Source organism: Gossypium hirsutum, chromosome A04 (assembly GCF_007990345.1).
Source record: "Gossypium hirsutum isolate 1008001.06 chromosome A04, Gossypium_hirsutum_v2.1, whole genome shotgun sequence".
In the NCBI taxonomy this organism is placed as follows: domain Eukaryota; kingdom Viridiplantae; phylum Streptophyta; class Magnoliopsida; order Malvales; family Malvaceae; genus Gossypium; species Gossypium hirsutum.
This window is the reverse complement of record NC_053427.1, coordinates 44,137,751-44,162,138: the sequence shown is the minus strand read 5'-3', so window position 1 is coordinate 44,162,138 and position 24,388 is coordinate 44,137,751. Positions and strand designations below refer to the sequence as shown.

General features: G+C 33.2%; 1 protein-coding gene and 1 non-coding gene across 2 annotated transcripts; one reads left to right on the top strand and one right to left on the bottom strand.

The window, feature by feature from the left end:
* Positions 1-8,084: 8,084 nt before the first annotated feature.
* LOC121228559 (small nucleolar RNA R71) lies at positions 8,085-8,191 on the top strand. The gene has a single exon (XR_005926135.1). It is a non-coding gene; the product is annotated as a small nucleolar RNA R71 (small nucleolar RNA).
* Positions 8,192-19,689: 11,498 nt separating this feature from the next.
* LOC107949293 (NAC domain-containing protein 90) lies at positions 19,690-21,090 on the bottom strand. The gene is made up of 3 exons (XM_016884015.2): positions 20,746-21,090; positions 20,204-20,484; positions 19,690-20,095 (listed from the first exon to the last, which is right to left on the bottom strand). The coding sequence occupies exons 1-3, from the start codon at positions 20,909-20,911 to the stop codon at positions 19,778-19,780; spliced, it is 765 nt and encodes a 254-aa protein (XP_016739504.1). The 5' UTR covers positions 20,912-21,090; the 3' UTR covers positions 19,690-19,777.
* Between the last annotated feature and the right edge of the window lie 3,298 nt (positions 21,091-24,388).

The following is a 24,388-nucleotide window of genomic DNA, read 5'->3' as shown; positions in this document are numbered from 1 at the left end:
TCGACACTAACTCTGAGATGTCTCTTTTCATGCCCAGCTACCAATACAATCTCTTTAAGTCATTATACATCTTAGTACTACCTGGATGGATTGACATACAACTACTATGTGCCTCGTGAAGAATTTTCCCAATAAGCTTATCATCTCTAGGTATACAGACCCTATCTCAGAACATCAAACAACTGTCAGTACTAATCCGAAAATCTGATTCGTCAACTGCCTCATACTGAGTCATCTTGGCTTGTAAATCTTTGTCACTCTTCTGAGCTTCACAAATCTCTTGAAGAAACATAGGTCTAGCTCTCAACTCTTACAGACAACTGAGTATTCATAGCTCTCAAGGAAAACAATAACTTCCCACTTAATGCATCTGGGACCACGTTCGCATTTCCAGGGTGATAGTCAATTACTAAATCGTAATATTTAATTAACTCCAGCCACCTTCGTTGCCGTAGATTCAAATCCTTTTGAGTCATCAAATATTTTAGGCTTTTATAGCCAATGAATACCCGGCGTTTCTCGCCATACAAGTGGTGTCTACAAATCTTCAGTGTGACCACTATGCGATTAACTCTAAGTTGTGAGTCGGATAATTTTTTTGATGTAGCTTCAGTTGTCTCGAGGCATATGCTATAACCTTGCCTTCTTGCATGAGCACGCATCCTAATCCATTCAAGGATGCATCGCTATACATTACAAATTCTTTTCCCGGCTTTGGTTGCACTAAAATTGGAGCTTCAGCCAACAATGCCTTTAGTTTCTCAAAACTCTGTTGGCATTTTTCCGTCCATTTGAACTTGATATCTTTCTGCAACAATCTTGTCATTGGAGTAGCAATCATAGAGAATCCTTTAACGAATCGTCTATAGTAACCCGCTAAGCCTAGAAAGCTTCTAATCTCCAATACATTCCTCGATAGTTTCCACTCGACAATAGCCGAGATCTTACTCGGGTCAACTCTAATTCCACTGCCTGACACGATGTGTCCCAAGAATCCAACCTCTCAGAGCCAAAACTCACTTTTACTAAACTTGGCATATACCTGTTTATCTCTTAATGTCTTCAAAATGGTTCTTAAATGCTCCATGTGCTCACTCTTATCACGAGAATAAATCAATATATCATCGATAAAACAACCACGAACTTATCCAAGTATGGCTGAAAAATACGATTCATCAAGTCATAAACACGGTGGGGGCATTTGTTAAGCTAAAGGGCATTACAAGGAACTCATAATGCTCATATCTCGTCTGAAATGTGATTTTCGACACATCTTGCTCCTTAACTCTTAGTTGGTAATAACCGGATCTCAAGTCTATCTTAGAAAACACCGTGGCTCCCTTTAATTGATCAAAAAAATCATTGATTCTAGGCAAAGGTTACTTGTTCTTCACAGTCACCTTGTTGAGCTGTCTGTAGTCTATACACAACCTCATCAACCCGTCTTTCTTTTTCACAAAAAGTACTGGAGCACCTCACAGAAAACAACTCAGTCTTACAAAACCCTTATCTGTTAATTCTTGTAGTTGAGCCTTTAACTCTTTTAACTCCAATGGTGCCATCCTATACGGAGCAATCAAGATAGGTGCCGTACTAGGGACCAACTTGATACCAAACTCAACTTCCCTAGTTGGAGGTAATCCGGACAATTCTTCTGGAAACACATCCGGGTACTCACATACCACTGACACTGACTCAATCTTTACTCCTGACTCTTAGGTATTCAACACAAATTCAAGGTAAGATTCATACCCTTTTCTCATGTATTTCTCAGCAGTCATAGAAGAAATCAGTACTGGTAAGCTGTTCGATTTACCTGATTCAACCCGGATAGTATCCCCATTTTCACATCTCAATTAAATAAAATTATTACCATAGTTTACTAACAAGTTATGAATAATCAGCCAATCCATGCCAAGAATTAGGTCAAATTCATCAAACGGTAGTAGCAAGAGATTAGCTGAAAAACAGTGGCCCCTAACCATTAAAGGACAATCTCTATACACTTTGTCAACTATTACATGTTTGCCTAACGGGTTGGACACTTTTACCACAAATTTAGTAGACTCCACTAGTATATTCATACTAGGTACCAATTTCATGCAAATATAATACTGGTTAGACCCCGAGTCGATCAAAACAATCACAGATATATCATAGATAGAAAAGGTAGCCGTAATCACATCAGGATACGCAGCATCTTTGCAGGCGTGAATGGCATATGTCCTTGCAGGCGCTCTGTCCTTGGACCTTACAGTAGAATCTCTAGGCGTTCCTCTACTGCCAGCTCCACTCCCAGGTTTCTTCTGTGGTCTACCCCTCGAGGGAGCATTATTCGCTCTCACATCTTCCTTTTTTTCCTTCTCCTCCATCTCAAGATAGTTTCGAATAAAGTGGTCTAGTGAACCACACTTGAAGTAACCCCTACCATTACCTCGGTACTCATTGAAATGTCGTCTACCACACTGTGAATACTCTGATCTATTCGGTTGAGCACTACCAATGCTCGCAATGGAAGTGGTTTGAGCTTTAGATGCCGCATACTGCTTATTCTTGTTTCTGCTCGAGAATCATGTCGACGCATTTGTTCTAGTGGGAACCTCCCTTGATTTCTTGGATGAGGTCTAAAATGATCTTCCTATTTGTCTTTTCTTTGAGTCACGTGACTCAATGTTAGCTCTCCTATTCTCTTTGGCTAATTCTTCAGACTTACATGCTCTCTCAACAGGTACTAAAAATTCTCTTAACTCCAAAATGCCAACCAACAATCTGATGTCTTCGTTCAAACTATCTTTAAACCTCTTGCACATAATAGCTTTGGTAGATACGCACTCCCTAGCGTATTTGCTGAGTCTCACGATCTCACACTCATACTTTGTTATCGTCATTCGATATTGCTTCAATTTTATAAATTCTTTCCTCTTCTGGTTTATAAACCTCTGACTAATATGCTTCTTTTGAAATTTCTCCTAGTAAAACTCTCATGTAATTCCTTCGCTTGGTACACCGACACAAGGGTGTTCTACCATTGGTAGGCCGAGTCTCGCAGGACTAACACAACACACTTCATGCACTCTATAGGGGAGCAAGACAATTCATCGAATACCCTAATGGTATTTTCCAATCAGAATTCTACTCTCTCTGGGTCATAGACAATTTTAGCTCGACATTCCTCAGCTCTGTGCTTACGAATTGTATCTACCAGAAGTTTTTCTCTCCTAACCATTTGTACTCCTTGGGGAGCCATATGGGAAGGTTGAGGAATCGGAGGAGGTGGGGGAGGTGGAGTGTTCGGATTTGCAAGAACAAATTTTCAATGTCAGGCATCCATCATATGGAGGAAGGCTTCTCTAGCTCCTCTGCCCTGATTCATTGTCACGGGCTCGTTCACTACTAGTGCAATCCCATTAGTTGGAGCCGGCGCACTACTCTCTACATCGTCTACCATTGCTCCGTCGGGATCCATTTACTAAATGAAAACACAATTTAAATTTGTCAGGAGTCGTCACACTATCACAATATATTTATGGCATGTATAGCTAGACCCGTACTCATGCTAGGTTAGTCTGAAAATCGACTAAACCATAGCTCTGATACCACTAAATATAACACCCTTTACCCAATTCAACGCTGGAATAGGATTCGAGGTGTTACTATACTTAAACACATTTTTACAAACATTTTCGTGCCATAAATTTTTGTCCAAATTAAAACTCTTTGAAAACCAAACATAAAGTCCCTAATCCAAGCCTACGAGGCCCAAAACATGCTTCGAAAAAGGTTCAGGACTTAACTGACTACTTTGGAAAACTTTGAAAATTTTCAAGGTAAACAGGGCACATGCCCGTGTAGAAAAGTGACATGCTTGTGTGTCGTCTTAACATGATCGTGCTAAAGGCCCGTGTAGCTCACACAGCCTGGGCATATCTAGACACGCCCGTGTCCCTAACCCGTATGAGTTTTTTTTTATTTGAACCTACAGGGGTTTTTACACGGCCTGGCACACGTCCGTGTCCATGACCTTGTGTCCCTCACACGGCCATGACACGCTCATGTCTCAGCCCGTGTACAAAAACCTTGACATTCTGTTTCACACGTCATCAACCAATTAAAGGCGCACGGCCAAGGCACACGCCCGTGTGTTAGGCCGTGTCCTCCACACAGTTGAGACATACGACCGTGTCTCTACCTCTATGTTTACTACTATGCATATTGACTTGTAAAATTGAGGTGCAGGGGACACACGGCCGGACTACACGCCCGTGGGGCAGACCGTCTGTCACACACGGCCTAGACACACGTCTGTGTGTCTACCCATGTGGACAAAAATAAGGCTACTTACCAAGCCTCTTTGCCACCCTTACTTGCACCAACCTACACAATATTAACCAAAACCATTAATGGCCTATACAAAATGAATATCACATCCATCATATGAGCCAACACTTATGCTAAATTAACAATACACTTAAAAAAAGATTTAGGTCCCTATAATGCCACAATCAAAACATTTAAACTAACTATACCAAAAGCTTCAGGTAATAGTGTGATTGATGCCTCTGACGTTCTTTCATCCCCGATACTAGCTTGGTGACACTATAAGAAAATGGAAAGGATAGGGAGTAAGCATAAAGCTTAGTATGTTGCATATAAATAAGTAACAACATCAACCATGCATATTATAAATCAATACAACATTCTTGAGTGAACATGGGTAAATATCACTACATACTTATATATCAAAAGTATAAACCAAAGATTTCGATAGCGTTCCAAAATCATTTCATATCCGGAACTTACTCATGTCATTCTTACCGTCAATGCAACATAACTAGACTCATATCTCATGAATTTCGAATAAGAACCTTTCCACTCACAACATGATTATATCATTCCATATCATTATCATAAGCTTTAAAATAACCCGTGAAACCATTTAGAATACTAAAGGGTATCTGACAAGCTTTACACAAAAGGGTGAATTGTCGATGCCATGTTTTAAACATGGTCTTACACTGGCTCACATGTCGACCAGACATGGTCTTACACTAGTTCTCGTCTCAATGCCGATGCCATGTCCCAAACATGGTCTTACACTGGCTCTCATAATGTAGTCTGTGCCATGTCCTAGACATGGTTTTACACTGGCTCTCATTACATTACCGAAGCTATGTTCCAAGCATGGTCTTACACTGGCTCTCATATCATGGCCGGTGCCATATCCCAGATATGGTCTTACACTGGCACACATATCACCCAAATGTCATGGTGTGGATATCCAATCTATTCCTAGGCTCAACCGGGAATTTACCACATTAATTTGATCACGCATTATTCATAATCACATTCAAATATATTATGAAAAATCAATCATTCAACACATAATAGCGATAAAGCTAACTTATTTACATACAGCTTACCTCGGAATACAAAAAGTTGACAACTATTTGTATTTAGTCTACTTGCTTGGCCTTCCCCCGGTTTAGGTCCAGATTTCGTATTTCTTGATTTAAAATGATAAAAATTTACTAATTTGATCACCATATTAATCAATGCATTTCATAATTCATATTTTGGCAAAATGACCATTTTGCCCCTAGACTTTCACAAAATTACTATTTTACCCCTAGGCTCGTAAATTGATTTTTATCAAATTTTCTCACTACCCAAGCCTAGATGAATTCTTTTATACTAGAAGCAGCCCACAATTCTCATTATTTCACACATTTACCACATAATTTATAACTTATGCAAAATGGTCCTTAGTTAAGTTTTCCATGAAAACTATTTCACAAAAGTTGTTTGTTTAACAACCAATATTCATTTTCTTCCATAAAATTCAGAAAACAACATGAATACTCTCATGGTAAAACCCTAGACCCTCAACCATTTTGCAAAATAGTCCCCTCATTAGTTAGCTTATGTTACAGAGGTCCCAAAAGTACAAAATTATCAAGAAAAGTCATCAAAATCACTTACTTATGAGAGAACTTAATGGCTGAAAATTTCAAGCTCTCAAAACCCCTTCCTTGCTGAAAATTTCGGTGGAGAAGAGAAGAAGAGAAAAAAAATGATAGCTTTTCTTTATTTTCTTTTATTCTAGTCAAATTGGTCACCAAATTTCACCTAATTTTGACCTTTTTGATTTTCTTGTCCCCATGGTCAGCCATGCCATTAATAAAGGCCTATTTTCTATTTAAAGACCCTTAATTTTGGTTCTCTAGCTATTTGACACCTTTAGCTAATGAAATAAAACTTTTGTCCCTTATGCAATTTAGTCCTTTTTCGCAATTGAGCATGCAATCACTAAAATTATTTCACCAAACTTTTCATGCACTCATATAAACATTGTATAACACATAAAATAATATTAAAAATAATTTCTCTGACTTTAGGTTAGTGGTTCCGAAACCACTGTTCTGACCAGGCCCAAAATCGGGCTATTATAGTTAAAGGTTACCTGATCATCTTGAACTCGCATGGTAAGTTCACCTTTCTGCACATCAATTAAGGTTCTTCCCATGGCTAAGAAAGGTCTCCCAAGGATGATCGGCACTTCCTTATCTTCTTAAAATCTAAGAAAATGAAATTAGCAGGAAAAATAAATTTATTGACTCTTACCAAAACATCATCGATCTTTCCTTCGGGATATGCTAAAGATCGATCTGCTAGCTAAAGCATCACAATTGTAGGTCTTACTTCTGTTATCCCTAGCATCTTGAAAATAGACCTAGGCATCAAGTTGATACTCGCTCCTAAGTCATACAAAGCTTTACCATAGTAAGATTCGCCAATGTTACAGGGCATAGTAAAGCTTTTTGGGTCTTTCAATTTCGGTGGCAGTTTGTTCTAAAGGAATGCACTGCACTCCTTTGTCAAGGTAACAGTCTCATACTCATTCAATCGTTTCTTCTTGGACAGTATATCCTTCACAAACTTCATATAATTTGGCATTTGTTCTAAAGCCTCTACCAATGGAATATTGATGTGTAACTGCTTCAGATCATCCAAAAATTTTTTGAATTGCACATCCTGTTTCTGCTTGTATTGCTACAATCTTTGCGGATATAGAGGTGATGGAACTTTTGGTTGAACTGGATAACTTTTCTGAGTAGGTAAATCTGCATCCTAAGAAGATGTTAGAGTATCTGAATTTACTAAGTTAGGATTTACCTTGTCAGTCTTTGCAGATTCTGATTCCTTTGGTGTAGAATTTCAACAGCTGGTTAATTCTTCTCAATGAGCTTATCTTCGACATCAATCAATTGGGTTTCTAGAATTTTACCACTACGTAATGCCACTGCCTTGATATGTTCTTTACCAAAATTTCTTGGATTCTCAGTATCACTCGGCAAGTTTCCTTGCGGTCTATTACGAAGCACTGTAGCTAACTGACCCATTTGGTTTTCCAAATTTTTCAATGTTGCTGCTTGGCTTTGGATCAAAGCGTCATTCTTTGCCATGTACGCTTTCAACAAGTTCTCTAAACTATTTGATGCCTCAGCTTGAGGTGGTTTTGGAGCTTACTAATTAAACCCTTGAGATTGGTTGGACCTATGCTACAAGAAGTTGTTATTCAGTCCATTTCCTTGAATATTGATGTGCAAGAAAAGTTAGGCTAATTATGCCATGAAGGATTGTAGAAGTTGGACTAGGGTCCTTGTCCACTCCTATTTTGATATTGGTTCCCTACGTAGTACACTGACTCAGGATTTGATGGACAATTCTCAAAAGAATGACCCTCCCTATAGTACACACAGGAAACAACTTCAAACAAACTTGGTGGCTGAGCTGAAAAATTATTAGCACTATTAGCGGTAAACTATTTTAACATAGAGGAAATAAACGATACCTGAGCTGATAACGAAGTGAGGGTGCCAACTTCATGAACTTCAGCTACACATCTTCCTGAAGCTATTTGATTTGTTGGCCATTGATAGTTATTAATCGCGATCCTCTTGATGATCTCATAAGCCTCATTCTAAGACTTAGACAAAATTGCACCATTTGCAAAAGCATCTACCATCAATCTTGTATGTGCATTGAGACCACTATAAAATGTCTCCAACTAGATACAATGAGGAATCTCATGATGAGGACACTTACGATGTAACTCCTTGAATTGCTCCTAAGCCTCATACAAAGACTCGTTATCCAATTGATGGAAAGTTGTGACCCCGTTTCTCAACATAGCATTTTTGCTAGGCGGGAAATACTTAACCAAAAATCTCTCTGCTAATTCTTGCCATGTAGATATGGAATTTGGTAGTAATGAATTGAGCCATGCTCGTACTAGATCTTGCAACGAGTATGGAAACAACTTCAACCTCAGTGCGTTCTCAGTCACACCGACTATCTTGAATGAATCACTCACCTCTATAAACAATCGAAGGTGGAAATGCGGATCTTTTGTGGGCATACCACTGAATTGGCCCACCGTTTGGAGCATTTGTGTAACACACCTATCCCGTAACCGTCGCCAGAATAGGTAAGGGGCATTACCGGACTTGTAACTCATGTCAGAACAGTAAAATTTTGAACTTTTTCTTGAAATAAAGATCGTTCATTTAAATAAGTACTAAGCACAACCAGAGGTAAATTTTAAACTTCACTAAGTAAACATTCAAAAGATGCCATTTTCGCATTGCTTATATACATTAACCAAAAATATTCTTCCGCCACTAGTCTATTCTATACATGCCATAAAATAATTCTAAACATAACAGTAACAAGCGGTGGATAGTGATAGTGTGACTAGTTGCTGACGATCCCCGAGCCTGTAGCTTCGCAATGAAATCTATAAAACAGAGGAAACAGAGTAAACGGAGTAAGCATTACAATGCTTAGTAAGTTTTAAGCAGTGTCAACAGATAACAATCAAATTATAACATAGTTGTTCGTATATTTTATTTCACTCTTCCTTCGGGCATACCATCCCTTTACCGAATATGCACATCTCATCATATACAATAGGCAGATAAACTTTCACATAAAAGTGAGCTCATGTGACATAAATATATTTTATGATTTCACATAACCTCTCACACTGATCCGATGTCACATAATCATAGGAATAGTCTCATAGATTGCTCTCGTATGCATCACATAACTACCTTATGATTTAGTTCAAATCAAGCTCACATATAAACTTGGAGTACATACCTGTTTAACCTTTCGCATTGAATATATTTATAAGCAATTCTTATTACGAAGTCTTATAGCTTTAACCTCTACTCGGATTATCGGCGAGACCTTTAGCTCAGACGAAATCTCCACACGAAGTTATCGGGTCTTACCCGGACAAAATCTCCACACGTAGTCATCGAGTCTTACCCGGAATATATTTCCAAGTTTCATGTACATTTAATCACATGTTACAACATTCACATCGACTGTCATATTTGTAATTCATTTGCCTCATCAAATATCTAATAATACACACCTTTCACATTGGTCGTTCGGCCACAATATACGCACATCGCCTACATATTTCACACTAGCCATTCGGCTTTACCACATATACATATCTCATATATATATTTCAGATTGACCATTCGGCTTTACCACATATGCATATCTCATACATATTTCACATTAGCCATTCGGCTTTACCACATATACATATCTCATAAATATTTCACATTAGCCATTCGGCTTTACCACATATATGCATGTTCATATTCACCATATTGGCCATTCGGCCTTATCACACATATGCATGCTCACATTCATCACATTGGCCATTCGGCCTTATCACATATATGCATGTTCACATTCATCACATTGGTCATTCGGCCTTATCTCATATATACACATTCACATTCATCACATAAAATCCTAAATCAAAATATAAATTTTCATGTATTCACATCACAATTATCCAAATATACTTCACATACCACATATACTATCATGTATACACTTTGTCTTGGCCGAATCTACATCAATCATTTTCCAATGAATAATTCAATTTCACGCCATACTATCATTTCATATTCGAATACTCATAAACTTACAATTTCACAAATTTTAATATCAAAGATCCGTCTAACACTCATATATCGTTTTATAATATCACGATTTAGAATTCACGTATGGGTTTAATCAATAGCTTATGAGCAACTAAAACAAGTTTTATCCATGTTTACAACAAAATCACATATTCACTACGAGCTGTTTTCCTGAGCAATAGTCACTAAATTATTTATAACTGGAGCTACAAAACTCCAAATCACTTGCCATTAATTTTCCCTGAATATAGACTCGTATATCTTCCATCCATAAAATTTCCAGAATTTTAGGTTTGGCCAATCAATACCAGATTTTTCTTAAAGTTTCCCTGTTTCACTGTTTGACTAATCTGACCACTCTTCACTACGAATCAAATTTTTCATTGTACAGAATTCATAATGTGTTCTATTTGATTTCATTTGAAACTAGACTCATTAAGGAGTCTAAGCATATAAATCTTATCTTATAACCATTTTTGTACAAATTATAATGATTTTCCAAAAACAGAACAGGGGGTTTAGGAGTCATTCTGACACTGTCCCACACAACTTTAAATATCTCTTTATAGGAAATTTCTTTGCTTCCACGGTCTCTTTTATAAGAAACTAGACTAACTAAGCTTTGATTACATATTTTATTCAGCCTATAATTCCACACAACAATTTATAGTGACTTTCTAAAATCACGTTACTGCTGCTGTCCAAAGCAAATTATTACAATTTGCTCTTAAATTTCCAAGTCCAAACACTTATGAACTTACCATTTGAGTTTAAGACATATCATGGCCACATCATATCTTATTAAATCAACTCATTATGTCCTATTATGATTGAATTTACTCAATGTTTAATCACTTAAAACTTACCTCGGAAGTGGTCGACGATTAGATGTCCACGGCTATTCGTTTACTTTCTCTTTTCCCCTATCCGACTTTGATCCTCTTTGCTCTTAAGCTTAAGTAAAACAATAGATTGCTTAAGTACTTAACTAATATTATTCACTTAACAATCACATTTGGCAATCACATATCATTTAATCTTTGATTAACCAATTTAACACATACCAAAATCCAATCATACATCTAACCTTTATCTCAATACCAAACCGAGTTATAAGATCATACATTATACTAAGCATATCATTAAACATACCTATTCAATTTAGCTAATTTCATAGCCGATTAATCACCTTACCCCACATTACTCAATGCCGAATATTAACCCAACATCACAAGCATAATCACCATGAAACTTACCTTAATACACATTTTATCCCATTGCCGAATACATATATATATCATCAAACAAATATTTATTCACATAACAACAATTCAAGCACATCAAAGCATAGTCGAATGTATCATTCTTCTTAAATTCAAAAATAAATACATGGGCTAACTTCAAAATCTATTTAACAACTCAACTTTATAAACACATATTCGGCTAGGAAGAAAGATTGATAATTTAACAGCCTTAGCTTAACATATAATTTGTTGTGACACATCTTTAAGCATTCTTTTATTCCATCAACTCAAAGCACATTCATCACTCTCAATAACTAAACTCATATTCGGCAATGGCCTCCAATATAGTGACCGATTCTTCTCAACTAGCACCTAGTGTACACACATGATCATTTGTTTGATTCAAGCACCTATCCACCAAAAATTCATCCAAATTAACAAGAACAACAACCACATTCTTTGTTATCTACCATGACCGAAACCCATATTCATTCACCAAATATCAAAAATTTATCATCAATTTGACATATAAGGACATGACCAAATGTTTCTTGCAACACAAACTCAAAAATTAACACATGGGTCATGTTATGAGCACCAAAACAAACTCAACTTCACCAAATTTCCAAAAGAATCACATGATATCATACCTTAATTCCCCACACAAGATGGCCGAATGCCTTAGGTGTGCTTTCTTCCATTTCTTGGTTAGTTTCGGCTTGAGAGAGGTAGGAGAAGAAGATGAACATTTTTTTTCTTTTCTTTTGTTTTCTTCCTTCAATTCACGGCAATGGAGGGGGGGCATGGATGAGACAACTTTGTTTTCATCACCCCTCTCTTTTCATTACTTTATTACTAACCTCTTATTTTATTCTTTCTAACATAACACACTAACACAACATGTTTCCAACATGTTTCACCCCATAGCATGGCCGGCCACTAGCTCTAATTTAGGGTAATTTGACATGCAAACCCATCATTTTCATAACATGCATTAATAGGCCACTTTACATTTGCCTAGCACATTTCTAAATTTTCTCACATAAGTCCTATTTAATAAAATTCACTTACAATTAACAAAATTCAAACATGAAATTTTTACACATGCATATATACATATAATAAGCATCAACTATGACGGTTAATTATTTTTATGACTCGATTTTGTGGTCCTGAAACCACTTTTCGACTAGGGTCAAATTAGGGTGTCACAATTTGAAACATCATTGGTTTCAATTCAAATTGGGTTGCCTCAATATCTGGCCTTTTAATTCCTAGATTTAATTCATTGAAAAGTGGCACAGCATATTATCTGATGCATCGATCCCTATCATCGGCAATGAGGATGGGGTTTCGTACATGATCGACTTTATTACCTTAGTCTTGATTCTGACTTCCAAGGTGCATCTCGACTTGTCTTTGAGCTGTTCGTTCACGTTTTCTTTGTCTGAAAGTTCACTCAATTTCAGGGTCTACAGGGAGTAAATCGATAATTTGATCTATACTCATAAACACTTGATAAGAAAATCACAAAATTAAAAAGATTAAGTTAGTAATGTTAAATATAAATCAAATTGAAAATAAATAATTTCATAAAAAATGACTATGGCAACAGTTAACAATCCTCGACAACGACGCCAAAAACTTGTAACGCGTAGGTTTGTGCAAGTATACACAGTTGTTATCAAGTGATAAGTAAGTATCGACTTATCGTCTCCACAGGGATTGTATTTGTGCTAAGTCACCTAATTTGTAAAATTATATTAACAATTTGGTAAATAAAAACACAATATAGTTGAGAAGTGATGATTAAAATATATTAAACTAAATGCAATGATTCTTAATGCAAATTATCTTAAGCATGCAAACTATATGAATGAGATAGATTTTGGAAAAATTAAACACAATTTGCAATAATTATAACATAAATAAACTAAGACAATTACTTTAATTAAACTCAACTTATTATCAACATGCTTAATAACATTCGGAAAAACATTCCATGACAACTCAATCTTTCATGAGTTTGGAAACCACATTAGGTTCTTTCGGAATCCTTTACTTAGTAAATACGCATTTTACTGATCCTTATTTACTAAGAGTTTCTTAGTATTCGTGTGAGGTAACCGGGACGTGTTAGGTTTGAAATAGTTTAGTCACACAAATCTAAAAACTATGCAGATAATAGAGCTTGGTTAGAGTTGTTATGCAACCTGCAATTTAATCGGGTTAGGATCTAAATTGAGCATGCACATTTCAATTATGCGTCCACTAGCCGTCGTCTGGTTAGGATCGCTCAGCTAATTCAGGTGCATTCCAATCAGGTATGAACGAAATATAGACTTGATTTTAATTAAAAACATGATCGATTGAGGCACAAACATTATAAGCATGAATCAAATGAATATTATTTAATCAAAGCAATCATCCTAGCTTAAATAAAATTAAGTTAACATTGTTGTAAACAAGAACAAATAACACACAGCAAACATTTTTAAATTAAATTAAAGAAAGTAAAGATTAAACCCAAATTAAGACTCTGACTGACGAGGCTCCTTCGCTTCTTCACTTGCTCCTTTGCCGATGACTCCCTAAGGTGGCCGACCAAGGGCTCTTTAAGAGGATTTAATTGCTAAAATCTCTATGAAGAGATGATGCTAGGCGTGAGAAATGGAAAAGGCTAAGAGAATTTAGAGAGAAGAAAGAATGATGAAGGATGAGGGATGATGAATAAGGGAATGAAGGAGTCTTATTTATAAGTGAAGAGAGGTGGGTAGTTTACTAAAAATAGCTAGGTTTAGTCTCTTCAAATCTCTTCCTTGGATGTCCAGCCACAATTAGTGGAATTTGAGCTGATTTTTGCTTGATTTTTAAGCAAATTAAATGCCATAATAACTCAGGACTGAGACTCGGTCAATCGTAAATCTTCAAGCAAATCTCTAATTTCTTCAACAATGCAAGGACCTTGTGTAATGAAAACAAAAAATGGATTAAAAGAATAGCCTTGTGTAGCCGAATTTGGGTTGACTTGGTCTTCAATTTGGACGGTTTTGTAATTTAACAAAGCTATCAAACCTGTCCAAAATAAATTAATAAGTTAGAGGACCAAAGAATAAAATTTAACCAATTTAAATAATTAATTAAAACCCAAATTATTAAATATAGTTTTATATTTTATTAATTAATTTAATCATGCATGATTCATTTTATGTCTTAAAAAGATAAAATGCTCAAAACAATATAAAATAAGCCATTTTATGCATGAAAACTATTTAATAAAGCATAAAATCACATTTTAATAATTTCTATGTCCCAATTTTATATTTTCACATATTTCATTAATTTATTAAACAATTATTTAGTTTTAGCAGCGAATTTAAGTAAAAAGGTGATAAATTATATAGGAAAAATCCTATATATTTTTCCGTTTACACATCTACACAAATATAACTTTTTATGTTGTTATTAAATTAGTTCTAATTGTTGGCTAAACACCAAGCAACCAATCTCTCCTTACCTGTTCAACAACCAAAAGCCAGCTTGTTTGAAATTACTTCCCTATATGATAAATAATCTTGTAACTCAGCGCCTAAGATTTAACTTACTAGAAGTATTAAGAATAAGAGAGACCTAATTCTAACCAACAAACTCACATAAGTACGGTTCATTTAAGTTAGATCACACATCTACACCACATAAATTTAAACTGTAGCATAAACGAGTTATGTAGTTCGTCACTAGTATTAAACTAAATTAAACAATTATGAATTTAATTATTTTTATTAACAAGGTAACCGTTTTAAGCTATCAAATACCAGCCAAACATTCATTAAACCTGAGCAGTTGTAATTAAAATTGAAGATGCATGAATACCAAAGGACAAAGAAGAATTTAAGCACAAATAAGTATCATGAATTTATTAAATCAAATTTTGATAAAACCTTTGACTAGAAAAGAGGGTTTAAAAGCCCATAAAAAAACTAAGAACGACTAAGTCTAAGTCCCTCTAACCTTAACCTAATAATGTTTATTTAGTGGGAAAAAAATAATATATCAGACAAAATACAAAAGTTCCCTTAATTAAATAATGCATAATTTTTCTAAGTTTTTTGATAATTTTTGCATCAAACTTCCATGCAGTTTTTGGACATCTTCCTAAAGTTTTTGGGCTTCATCCATAGGATAATTTTAGTTGGATCTTTCAATTCATTTTGAATCGACATAATATGGGCCCTAAAAAGACGTCTGTAGCTCAACTTATAACCAAAATACTAAAGTTACGCTGTGTTGAAACTCAAAATTGCAAAACTTTCTAAAATTAAACTTTAAGCTCAATTTTCTCCAATTATTCCCTAAATACATAATAAATAAAGGATAAATATAAATAATATAGTTAAGAACGTAATTAGCATAATTCAAGGGGAGAAATGTAACAAATAAATAGAGAAATCATGCATTTATCACGAGACACTTTCCTTAAGGCTTTATTCAACATCTAAGGTACAATAGAGTCTTAAAATGTCTAAAGTAGAATAGTAAAAATGGTTAAACTATAAGTCCTTATACCATATCATAAAGTTTGTTTAAATCCCTCTACTATTAAAAGAAACATTTTAATCCTTGTGCATTTGAAAAGTTAACATTTTAGTCCATACATATTAACGTTATTGTTACTAGAATTACATGGTTTAGGAATGACGAGTATGGCATTAAATTAAAATTAAAAGTGGAAAAACAATTTTGAACAAAATTGTTTTTTTAATCCTATTTGGTTTTTTCATGTTATGTTTAAATTATTTATAATTTGGGTCTACATCAACTCCCTTTCAATTATGTCATTCTATTTGCTTTGAAGATTAGTAATTTTTTAATTTGATTTAATGACATGTCCACCGTTAAACTATGCTATTTCATTAATAACAAAGTGAACATCCAAGAACTAAAATGTTAATTTTTGAAACATATAAGGATTAAAATATTCGTTCTAATAGTAGAGAGATTAAAATAAACTTTTTGATATGATATAATACTTACAGTGAACTTAACCTTCATGTCTTGCATGGATATATCAGACAAGACAAGTAAACACCACGACAAACAATTGAATATTAATGGGTTTTGGGGAGGAAAAAGATACAAAAATAAGGCTCGTTTGTTTCATTGTAAAATGACTTATAGAAGATGTTTTATATATTTTCCTGTGTTTACTTAATTGAAAACAGTTTGGTGTATTTTAAAATATACCATAATTTTTTTGAAAAGTATAAGTCATTTTTTAGGAAAAAACTCATCTATAAGTAACTTTGTTTTTATATAAAAATTAACTTAAATCAAGTTTAATATTATTATATTGATAATTAAATTTATTTTTATTTTTAAAATATTATAATTTTCAATATTATTAAACATACATATTTATTTATTTATATTTAATCATGCAATAAATTATTAATATAATTTATTATTTTAATAAATTATTTAATATTTTAATTTTATTTTAATAATAAAATTTAAAAATAATATTTTAAATAATATTCTTCACATATTATTGAAAATATTCAATATTAATATTTTAATAAATATTTATTAAAATTATAAATATATTAATAATAAATGTTTTGTATTATAAAGGTTAATATATATCATAAGTTTATGTACTCTTTACAAATTTGAAATTTAGTCATTGTACTTTATTTTCAAGAATTTAGTTTATGTACTATTCAGATTTAAAATTTAAGATGAAATGTTTTTAGGAAATCTACTAAATAATAAAAAATATTTTACACAAATTAATCCAAACACAAAAAAAATATTAATTTTTCAGAAAAAAATCATTTAAAAAAACCGTTTTTTCGAAAATTATTTTGAATGAAACAAAACGAAACCTAAGACTTGAGACGTTTGGGGTGGGCAGGAAATGTGGCAGCTGCCGACCATTTTTGATGTCTGTAAAATCTTAAACAGGTGAGGTTTTGAAATAAAAACAGTATAATAAATTACACAGCGGCTTTTTGAACAAATAATTGAAAATTTTCCTAAATTTCCAGTGGAAGTAGAAAACATGGGATGGGATTACATACTATTTATGATTTAGGTTAAGTCTAAATATGATATTAATATATTTTATAGTTGTTTAAATTTGGTTAAACTTAAAATATGAGTTTAAAATTTTGTTCAAACTAATCCGTATTTATAAAAAATTAATCAAACTCATTTTAAGCCCGTCTATATTTTTTAAATTTTAAAAAATAATATTTATAATATTCTAATTTAATGTTTAATAATTTATTATGATTTTTTATTTATTAAAATTTTTAATTAAGTAATCTTAATATTTATTTAATGTTTATATTAGAGTAGAATTATATATTTAGTATATATTTATTTTTCATATGTTATAAATTACATAGTACATAACTTAACATAGTATAAAGTGTTATAAACTTAAAAGTAAATTGGCCTAAGCTTAGGCTTTGAACCTCCAAACATGAGTTTGACTTATATTTTAAATAAGATTAAAGTTTTTGTTTAAGTTTATTTTTGAGCATAATATTTTTATTTAAATTTTTTAAAATTTTAAATGAATTTTCAAGTGTATTTTTATTTAAATCTTCTCAAATTTCAAATGAATTTTCGAGTGTAGGCAAATAAACCGAAAGATTAACGAGACTAAAAAATTTGACTATCTTGCCTTGTGTTTTTCAACCTTATATGTGTGCTTAAAAGTGGCAACCAAATTCAGTGTTATAAACGGACACGGTTGTCGTGAAAATGGGGGCATTTGTCAATTTCTCCCAAGCGACTCTGGTCTTTTCTAAAGGTTAATAGGAGACTAGGGCAATGGAATGTTCTCACAAATTAAAGAAGACTTGACTCACTCCGACAAACACCACCACCCAAAAAGATGCAGTTTCCTGAATAGAAAGGGAAAGTTTAACTTAATTCCAACTTTGTTGTTCATTCACTAATATATATGTTACACATCAATATATATTTTATCTTTAAATTTTTTTTATTTTTATAAAATTGCATCCATTTAGTATAATCATATTAAGTAAAATAAAAGTTCAAACAGATATTTTTTTTAATAAGCAAAGTCGTTGTATTATATATATATAGTTAAAATCAATTTTTAATTTTCAAATCAATTAATTAATTTACTTAATTATTCAATTTAATTTTTATAATGATTGATTTTAATTATTACTATTAAAATTTATTACTTTAATATAAGCATTCACATAGTTATTGCTATAGTTAGTCATATAACAACGTTGTATTATAATAATTAAGCTCGTTGAAAACTTAATTTATTATATTTTATTTTTAATCTCTATAACAATATTTCATCTATAACATCCATAAAGTATGACGTACATTTTTTATTATAATAACATTTTGTTATAATTTAACTAATTTTATTTCTAAGTGAAGTAAAAATAATAAATTTTAGTTAAGATATTATTTCAATAAAATGTTTAAATTATATATAAAAATATATTAATTATATTTTATTTAATGAAAATAATCTTTAATGAATAGAATTACATTTGTAAATTATATAAAATATATTATTAAAATCTCACTAATTAATATTATTAATATATTATAATTTTTTAAGTTAAAAAATAAAATAAAATATGATTTCTAGATCTCGAATGTCGTTATTAGAGTCTCATATGTTGTTATATGTACATAACAATTACTTGTTTGTAACATAAAAAGTTTTAGTAGAGAAATGAGACTAGTTATATTTATAAATATAATATGCTACAACTCTTACTGGTTAAGAATGTTATCAATTTTTTGCTAAAGTTTACGACGAGACCTTGTACCATATCAAAAAAGTTATTTTAGTCTCTCTACTATTAAAAGGAACATTTTAATCCTTACATTTATAAAGCTGTCATGTCAATTTTTACATGTTAATTTAGTTATTGATGGAATGACATTAACAGTTATTGACACAAAATTAAATCATATCTTGTTAGTCTTACAAATAAATGGAATAACGTGCCTTAATGATGGCTGACGTGAACCAAATAACAAATAATTTGAACACAACAATTATGTAATAAAACAAATAAAATAAAAAACAATTTGAGGTAAAAGCAAAATTAATTTCTTATCTCTACTCATTCTTCAAAACTATTGTTTAACCTTTTAATTTAATACCAAAATCAGTCATTTTTAAATTATGTCATTTCATTAACAACAAAATTAACATGACTAAAATGAACTTTTTAAACATATACAAACATTAAAGATTTTTTTTTTAATAATAGAGTAACTAAAAATCATATAATACAAATACTTGTTAACCCCAGGTTTTTTTGTACTATTACTATAGCATTCATAATTAACACTATGTTTCACTTCTATAATTGAGTTGAAACAATGATCAAACCAATAAAGATGAAAAAGGTACATTAATGTCGAAGTTAAAATGGGTTTATAGCATAAAACACGAAAAAAGAAAGAAAACTTGTTACAACTGAAGTTTCAAAAACCTTATCTTTCCCATCAAAGAATCTGGGACTCCCAGAAGCCATCAAGATTCCAGAACAATTCATCATAATTAAAAACAGTTGCTGATGAGTCATTACTTGCTCCAGTTTGAGAGGGGTTCCCGTGATCTTCTGAAGATGAACTTTCGGGTGAGCCCGCCATTTGTTGGCTCTTATGATAACCAGAAGCTGCTTCTCCAGCAGTTGCTTCACATTGATGAGCTGCTGCATTTGGCTTAATTATCTGCACTCCTCCTACTGGAGGCCGCCTGTCAAATGACCGCAAGCATTTCGACTTTTTGTATACCCGGCACAAGCTGAATTCATGCCTTAACTACCAATCGCAGAGTTTTTTTTTTTTGTACGTCAATCTTTATATAGAGTTAAAAGCACAAGAATCTTATTTTGATAGATAATTGAAGAACAAGTGTGGTTTACTTACAGTTGGAGTTGCAGAAATAGATGAAGCTCCTTGTTCAATGGCTTTATATTCGTTCATTTTCCACTCAGTCTTTATTCCATTGGGAGCTCTTCCCTTGTAGAAAACCATGGTTCTTTTAACGCCTATAGGGCGATTACCGGAGCAATAAACAAAACCAGGTGAGCCAGTTGCCTTCCAGTACCCAGTTGTTGTTCGCCGCTTTGGCTTTCCTCCCCGAGCTTCACTCTCCTGCCGTGGAATGAAGAAGAACCATTGTTCTGGATCCTTATGGCATAGGTACACTGAAATTCTACATCAATAATTTCATTAAATGCATAATAAATAATAATGATATCATCTCTTTATGTTAATCCTTTTTAATTTTCAAAAAACAATACTTCGTTAGACGGTGATGGATAATGAATATGATGCACGAAGGAACTTAAGCAAAAAAAAAAAATCTAACAAAGGAATGATGATGAACTTGATGTTGGAAAAGAGAATAAAAAGGAAAGTGAATTAGTAGTATGTAAAAGAATGGTAGGTAGATTGGTGTAAATTACGTGGAAGATCCCAAGGATTAAACTCATAAATGTTGACAATGGGTATAACCCGATCCATAAGACGGTTCAAATCCTCCCTCTCCATTTCTAGCTTGTGATGAAGATAAAATGAAACCAACTCTTCTTCAGTCGGGTAGAACCGAAAACCAGGTGCGATATCCTCCATTTTCAGTTTCACTGCTTAATATTCTCAAATCAATATATATAGCTTAAAGAAATGATTTCTTTAAAGTAAAGATGGTGAGTGAGGGTTTAACAAATTATAATGGGATTGGTCGCTATTTATAAGTATGAGGAGAGTGTTCAGGATTGATCATGGAAGTTGTTAGGCAGATAAAAGAGAGCATTAATGGTGAGAGAAACGAGTGGAATGACAAATCTGTGGTAAAGGCCGCTTTGCTTTGAAATTTCCACACGCTTTAGTCTAGAACATAGAAATCAAGGCATCTTGTTATTTTATGTAGGGTAAAATACACTTATGATCTTGGGTAAAATACACTTATATTGTTTTTTATAGGAAGGGATGGATAACACTTTGAACTCGTAAAAGATATTTCACAAGAATTTTAGTCATCACTCATTTTGAGTTAAGATCAAATATACTTATATTTAAGTTTAGTGTAAAATAAACTTTATATTTATATCTACTTACCCTTTCATATTTGAAGAAAAATCTTTAAACTGTACTTGAGAAAAATCAACAAAGCAAAATTTAAAGGTAAAATAAGCATATAGTTATTATTTATCTATGTATTCTTTATTTAGTTTATTCATTTCTCTATTTTTAATTACAAAAAAGAATTAATTAGATATTGAAGTGGACTAATATATATGTCATTTTTTTATAATATTATGATTTTTTAGGTCGTTGTGGAGAGATAAAGTGAAAACGCATTCTATAGGGTGTGTTTTCACTGATGTGGCAGTGGAAATTTGTTCATTTTTTTGGGGGGAAATTAAAGTTTATAAATTTATTTTTGTCTGTGTTTGAGATAAACATTGTTATAATTTTAAGGTATGTTTGAATTTACGGTGATGCCATGGAGCTCGATAACTTACAATTTTTATCTGTCATATGAGGATGGAGCCATCCCTGAGAAGCTGAATCACATTGCAAATCAAGGTCTTAGTTGACGGTGGTTATACGGCCACGGGTTGAAGTGTAACTAGGGCTTCAAGTTTACAAATGTTATGTTGTCAAGGGATGAAGTATAACCGGGTCCCCTAGTTGACAATGGTTATGCGGACACAACATCGAGTTTCACATCATTAGAGGAGGATGCTTTATAAACAAAAACATAGGGGTCTTCCAGTGTAATCAAGTAATTTGTTTATCCGTCTCCACCAAAGGCAGTGAGCCTATTACTATAACCTGTGACAAAGTTGGGGGCAACAAAATTTCCAGCGAAGAGGAGTTTTTGTATGGTGTAGAAAAGATGAAACCTAAATCGAGGCAATAGTGGTTGTTTGCGATGCAGAAAAGATGAAACGTAAATCGAGACAACAGTGACAAACAACCGCTATTGACCTGATTCACATTTCATCTTTTCTGCACCGCACAATAACTCATCCCTACTGGAAATCTTGTTCTCGCTAACTCAGTCATAGATTAATGTAACGGGCTCAACATCTTCAGTGGAGAAAAGACTAAGTTGATTATATTGGAAGGTCCTTGACCACCTTCGGATGTGCCAACGTCCAGAGTAAGAAACATGTACAAAAGATATGAAATAAGCAGTATTTACAAGTATATGGGTCAGATTTTGTAACATCCCTAGCCTATATCTGTCACCGGAATAGGGTTATTAAGAATTACCATAAGAATGTAACTTTAAAACATACATTCACATCTCAATATAAACATGATATAAACCTTTAATATACATGCATATCGTCCCTTAAATGAGCCATCGAGGCCTTAGAAATGCTTTGAGACTAAATCAGAAACATTGAACATTTATGAAAAGTTAGAAATTGAACTACAGAGGTCATATGGCCGTGTGCCTAGGCTATGTAATAGTTGAAATAGGGGCACACGGATGTGTCTAGCTATGTCTATGCCCATGTAACTTTGAAATGGCTTCACATGCCCATGTGTCAGGCTGTGTACTAGTCATGTAACAGCCTAACTTGCATGCCTTAAAACCTACAAGGGACACACAGCCGTGTCGCATGGCCATGTGTCGCACACGGCTAAGTCACACGCCCGTGTCTCAGGCCGTGTACACATGAAATGGCCAAAATCAAACCATTTCCATCACCAACACAAACATGCACCTAAAAATATTTTCTACACAACTTCGAAGCACCAAACCTACAAAACATGCATAAAAAAACCAATCAAATGACCAAATCCATTAACAAATGCAACCTCAAAAGCAAGCATAAAAACACCTAAACATGTATATTACCACTTCACAATTCATATAATCAATACTATCTAAAACAACCAAATATGACATAAACTCCATACAAACATACCATTGGTCACTCAAACATGCACCATAATTAGCCATATCAACACATCAAAAGCACGAAATACCAAGATACAATAACCAAAATGACATATAAATGCCAAACTCATCAACTAACATTCAACTAAACATCAACCATAAGTTTACCTATACATGCCATTATAACCTTGGCTAAAACATCAAAAAACTACCGATATAATCGTTGGATAGTGTGATATATCTTCGACAATCTTCCAAACCGATTAAGCTTCAGAAAATATGTTACATTAGTGGAAAATAAATTAGATAAAATTGTCAAGGAATTAAGAATTGACTAAGACCATGAATATTTGTTTAATCAATTCAAAACCTTGTGTGATGAAAAATGGATAGATAGGCAGCTAACCATTTCGAGGACTCCAAAACAAAATGGTGTTGTAGAAAGAATAAATAAAACATTCTACAAATGGTCAGGTCTATGATGACATAAGCTGATTTTCCCATCACTTTTGTGGTGATGCTTTATTGAAAGATGGCTATGCATGGAATCAGATACCCTCCAAATCTATTGCAATCAACTCCCTATGATTATGGGCTGGTAGGAAACCTTATTTTTGTAATTTAAGATCAAGGAGTTGCGCTGCTTATGCCGATGATCCTACTCATAGGCATGGCAAGTTAGGTCGAAGAGGTAAAAAGATTACATTTATAAGATGCTTTAAACATTCAAAACCAATATGTGTTCATAAGTGAACAAGGAAGTGAAACATACCAAATTTGAGTCTTAGATGCAAATTTCTAGAAAATGATTTCCCTAATAAATGGCACTAAACATATTTACTCTTCGTGAAATAGAAGATCCTGATTAACACCATAAACCCAGTCTAATGTCCAGTCCAAGTTTAAAGAGTTACATTATCAATACTCAAAAACGCGCAAAACACGATAATACTAAACCATGTTCATATAATATTCACCATAAAGTCATTTATTAAGTTAATACATAATCTTCTAAAGTTCTATATCACAAGTTATCGAAAATTCTAACATAACATTTGAAAGGTAGGTAAAAGCTTGACCAAGCTCCTACGACACTGACCCGTTCAAGACTGAGAACCACCTGAAATCCAATCAATAACAAATATGAGTTGTGAACTCAGTGCTTAAAAGAAATTGTTCAATTAACGTTT

Excerpts from the sequence above, each read along its gene's own strand:
- LOC107949293 (XM_016884015.2), bottom strand. The coding sequence starts at position 20,911 with ATGGAGGATATCGCACCTGGTTTTCGGTTCTACCCGACTGAAGAAGAG. Across the intron at positions 20,485-20,745 it reads TAATCCTTGGGATCTTCCAC|TGTACCTATGCCATAAGGAT; the intron begins GTAATTTACACC and ends GTAGAATTTCAG. Across the intron at positions 20,096-20,203 it reads CTATTTCTGCAACTCCAACT|TTAAGGCATGAATTCAGCTT; the intron begins GTAAGTAAACCA and ends TGCGATTGGTAG.